Source organism: Terrapene carolina, unplaced genomic scaffold, assembly GCF_002925995.2.
Source record: "Terrapene carolina triunguis isolate 2854851 unplaced genomic scaffold, T_m_triunguis-2.0 Scaffold136, whole genome shotgun sequence".
Classification (NCBI taxonomy): domain Eukaryota; kingdom Metazoa; phylum Chordata; order Testudines; family Emydidae; genus Terrapene; species Terrapene triunguis.
This window is the reverse complement of record NW_020664487.1, coordinates 3,683,184-3,688,099: the sequence shown is the minus strand read 5'-3', so window position 1 is coordinate 3,688,099 and position 4,916 is coordinate 3,683,184. Positions and strand designations below refer to the sequence as shown.

The following is a 4,916-nucleotide window of genomic DNA, read 5'->3' as shown; positions in this document are numbered from 1 at the left end:
GTCATTTCTCTTTTTTCTGCATCCCTGCTCTAACACTTCTGGATGATGAAACAATCCCCGACATCAGAATTAGAGTTGGGGCCCAAGCTGCAAAATTTTGGATCCATATCCGGCTTTGAGCTTTCCCAACGTTCAAGAGGGGAGGTGATTTGTGATGCTGGGGTTCTGGTTCACCCAATGCAGAGGCAGTAGCTAGTCATCAAATATGGATCCAGAGTCATCAAATATGGATCCAGAGTGGACTCGGGCAGTGCTGCCAAACCAGCAGCCAGAAGGAGACAATGGCCTTAGGAGCTTCACCAGTGCTACCAGGATGTTAAGCTGCTTTGTGCTGAGTGACTGAGAACTCTGTGGTAAAAATCAAGATGTCTCCATTTCACCACACAGACCTGGCTGTGGAACATCAAGGTTCCCCTCACCCCATCTCCTCACTGTTTAACAGAAAAGCTCCACTATTATTCCCCCAAGTCCTTCCCCCCTCTAGTTCTAGACACATTAGCCCTGACTGTACAAATAGGCTCCTGGATTCACATTTGGGCATCTAATGAAGCAGTCTGATTGTCAAACTGCTGAGTTCTGAAGAGCTTGGCCACCACCTATTTTCCCCCAGGGACTGTCCCCCTCCAGCTGGCCTGGCCTGGGAGCGGGGTCATACTCGGAGCCGCTTTCACAGGGGCCCCAGCTCTGCTGGAACCAGCCCTGGGAGCCGAACTTCCCGGCAGCTCTCCGGAGTGTTTTAGGGGCAGCCTTTTGGTGGGGCGCCGGCGTAGTGTACACCGGCTGCAAAGGGAATCATTTGCTTGGCCCAAACTTGGATTAAGAAGAAGTCAAAACAAGAAGCAACGGCCCGATCCCGCCCATCCCAGCTAGGGTGGCCAGATGCCCCGATTTTATAGGGACAGTCCCGATTTTGGGGTCTTTTTCTTATATAGGCTCCTATTACCCCGCATCTCCTGTCCGGATTGTTCACACTTGCTGTCTGGACACCCTACTCCCAGCCCAGGGGCTTTCCTGGGACCTGCTGGACATGTTTAAAACACAACCAGGCTGGCTGTGGCTCAGGGGAGGGCAGGCTCCGGCCGGCCGGGGGTGCTGGCGGGCGGCTAAGAGCGATCGAGGAGGAGCGGCTCCGCCCCGCGGCCCGGGCGGGGCAGGCGAGCCCCAGGCGGGATCCGAGCGAGCCCCGGGAGCAGATATAAGGCGGCTCGAGGGGCGGCGGGGCTTCCGCATCCCAGCCATGGCGCAAGGCGACTCCCCGCGGCTGGACGCGGCCTCCCCGGCGCAGCCCGCGGGCGAGCCGCTGGTGGGGCTGTGGCCGGCGCTGCTGGTGGGGCTGGTGGCCGCGTTCCTGGCCTGGCTCTGGTACGGCCGGGGCGGGGAGGAGCCGCCCGCGGGCCCCGAGACGCGGGGCGGCAGCAGCAGCGGGGCCGCCTGCCAGGAGCCGCCCGCGGGCGCCGAGCACTGCGGAGCTGCGCCACCAGCAACAGGTACCGGCCCGGGGCTCCCCGTCCCCGGGGGTGCGGGGCGGGGTGCGGGTGCCGCTCCAGGGGCTGGGCAGGCCAAGGGGAGGGGGGGCTGCTGGCTGCCCGCCCCCCACCCGCCCGGGGCTCTGCCTCCCCGGGCCAGGGTCCCTGTCCCCGCTCCCGAGGCGGCCGGCGCGCTGGGCTGGCGTCTCCCCCGTGCCCGGTGCTGCGGGCACCTTCCCCGGGCTGCTGCAGTGCGGCGCTGCGAGGCGTGGTGCAGAGCGCGGCGCCGCCCGCCGGGAGCTGCGGGGAGATATGGGGGGTGTGTGTGATGCTGCTTCCCCCCCTGCCCGTCCCCGCTCCGGTCTGGGGGAGCAGCCGGCGCTGCCGAGCCCCGCGGGCGGCCCATTCGCCCGGCCAGACAGCTCCGAGCCGGGGGTGTGGGGTGAGTCATGTCTCACTGGACTGACTCCTCTGGGCTGCCCCTGCCAGGCGGACGTGCGGGAGCTCAGCTCCTGCTGCTCCGGGCTGGCAGCGTTGGGCTGCGGGCCCCTGGCTTAGAAACACGCTGCAAACTTTCCTGTAACTCCTCTGCAGAGGTGGTGCAGGCGGCAGGCACGTGGGCTGGGGATTGTTTTCTCCTCCTGGTTACAAATGCCCCTCCCCAGTAGTAGAGCTGTCGTAACACAGAGGGTCACTGGGCTCCCTAGTGTTGGGGTGGATCAAATAGGCGCTTGACTCAGCCAAATAGAGCAGCTCAACCTTGGAGGTGGGAAACAGCTAAAACTGTGGGCCTGAAAATCCTTTAGCAGGCTTGTAGCTTGCACTTCAGAGGGCTAAGCAACCAAAAAACCCATCTGAAGCTACTGGAAACTGGGGGTGCTTGGCATTAATAGGTAGAGACTATTTCAGGGACAATATGTATGGCTAGAAAACTAAAAGCATGGGGGGGGAAGACAAACTGTGGTAGGAGAATGTTCTAGGGTTTTGTATCGAGAATATAAATATCCAGCACTTCTGGAGTTGACTTGCCTAACTGGTTGTGAATAGTTGATCTTTGAAAGTCAATAAAGGAGGGGGACTCCCACAAGAATAGTGGATGCTTTGAGCGTTCTGAAGCTAGGACTGTCTAGTAAATATACTGATTTGTAGAGATCGGGTTTATGCGGTCTTGGCAGGGAGTACTGATCATAATCTAGCCTTAAAGAGCAAGGACAAACTTTGAACATGCCTTGTAAGAATGTTTGCCTAATGTAACTGTAGTACAGGGGTATATAATTTGCTTCCATTATTTAAAAAAAAAAAAAAAAAACTTGCCTAGTAAATTGGAACAGCAGTGTCTAGAAAGTAACTTAAGTCTTGTGAGTTGTGAACACTTTCAGTTGCCTAATGCTGAAACCAAGAGGCTGTCTGTTTCTGGTTAACTAAGTATTTTAATATTGTGTTTAATTAGAGCCTCTCCTGGAAAACAGTGAGTGTACCCTGTTGGAAACCACTGCCAGCGTCCTGTCCAGCCCTCCAGAGCCAGTAGAGAGTCTGGCAACTACCCCAAAAGAAGAACATGTCCCATCTCTAAGTGATGGTGTTTCTGGAGAATCTCCTGAAATTGAGTTACGGGTCAAAGAACCTGCCACCCCGCTAATGAATTACCATGAATACTTAAGCAATGAAACCCTTGGTTCCTCTACAGTGGAATCAGAACTATTAAAGGGACAGGAGAGTGAGGCACGGTGTGGGGACACTTTGGCAGAAGCATCTCCTTCTAGTGACATGCATGAGGACAAAAGTGAAGAACAGTCAGGTCAGACACTTGAGTATCAGGACTTGGTTGATCATGAGGAATGGGAAGTTGTTCCTGAAGACTCAGCCTGGGGGGATGCCAGTAAAAACAGTAGTGCAGATGACTCCGACACCAGTATGGGCCAAGGCAACAAGGAATTGGAACAAGTAGACTTCCTTGAGGCTGATTCAAAAGCAAAGAGGGTTGCTGCTGTGCCCCCAATGCCTCAGAATATCCACGTGAACTTCCGTGTGCACTACATCACTCACATCGATGCTCAGCTGATTGCAGTCACTGGTGACCATGAGAGTCTTGGTCATTGGCACAACTATGTACCACTCAAGTGTGACAAGGATGGGTTCTGGTCTGATACTGTTATCTTACCAGCAGATTCCAAAATAGAGTGGAAGTTCATTTTGGTGGAGAATGGGAAGGTCACACGTTGGGAAGAATGTAACAACAGAACCTTAATGACGGAACATGAAGATAGAACGGCCCATCAGTGGTGGGGATATCATTAAACGGGATCTCAGTGGAAGCTACTGACCCAGCAAAGAAAATGCTTGGACTAAGCATGGGGACCTCTAATTTTATTCCAGTTTCCAGCAGAACCTTCTTGGATAGTAGACCTTGCTGTACATCATATACCAATCCCTGCTAGAAGTGTCTGATCCACCAATCTCTCCTCTGTTAGAGTTAGCTATGGCTCTAGGAAGGGAACTTCCATGTGAGGAGACTCATCAGTTGAAGCCCAACCAAAATCTGCCTAATGATATCCAGGCAAATAGGAAAGCAAGAGCAGCACTTCAGACAGCTCCTTGTGTGACGTTAAATCTTGACGCTAAATTTGACTTTGTATGAGTGGGGCGGTGGGATGAATTTTTGTACGACTGGCTTAAGGTTTAAGAGCGGACTGAATGCAAGAGGAGGTGTAGCTAACTACACTGCACTTGTGGCTTGCTATAAAATGTTTTTAATTTATTGTACTGTACAATTAAGCAATAAACGTAATATATTTTCAGATTGACAGTCCTTCATGTTTGACCCTTAGACATAACTTTAGTTGTCTTAAAAAGTTAATTCAGAGTAGCTGGACCTGCTTCCTTTGAGGTCCCAGGTGTTCCCTGACAGGTGCTCTGCACCTTTATGGAGAAAAGAGGGCCTGATCCCCAAAGTCTCCCCCTTCTTCCTCAGCCCCACCCTCCTATCTGAAAAGGGAATAGTTGGCCAGCCTGAAAGCTCAGATTATCAGGGTGGCCTCCAGAAGGCCGAAGTTCAGGAGTGACCACCTGACATGTTTAATAAGTGACTTTCCTCTCACTGGGAACAGGTAGGGGTTTCCAAATGAACTCTGTCATTGTTATCTTGGGTAGTGGGAAGGGAAAATCAATCTGTAGTGTTTGCACTTAAAACAAAACAGAGGGAGTACTCTGCTGCTCTAGAAGCTAACCAAGGCCGGGATTTCACTCCTAAACACTAGTGTCATTTAGTTATACATGGGTTAAAAAGATTTTCTTACCTTGTAAATGAGCCTTCTGCATGGAAGGACCATCTGGGCTGCTCACAAGAAGCCCGGGTACCTCTAATGTTTTGGCACTTCAACTTCTCTGCTGCAGTTGGCACCTGCTCTCCAGTCCAATGATTCACTAGCATAAGTGCTTCTAGGTTGGTTG

At 53.1% G+C, this 4,916-nt stretch overlaps 1 protein-coding gene across 1 annotated transcript; it reads left to right on the top strand.

Annotated features, from left to right (window-relative positions):
• Positions 1-1,211: 1,211 nt before the first annotated feature.
• Positions 1,212-4,272, top strand: STBD1 (starch binding domain 1). Its single transcript, XM_024211108.2, has 2 exons — positions 1,212-1,487; positions 2,917-4,272. The coding sequence occupies exons 1-2, from the start codon at positions 1,238-1,240 to the stop codon at positions 3,762-3,764; spliced, it is 1,098 nt and encodes a 365-aa protein (XP_024066876.2). The 5' UTR covers positions 1,212-1,237; the 3' UTR covers positions 3,765-4,272.
• The last annotated feature ends 644 nt before the right edge of the window (positions 4,273-4,916 follow it).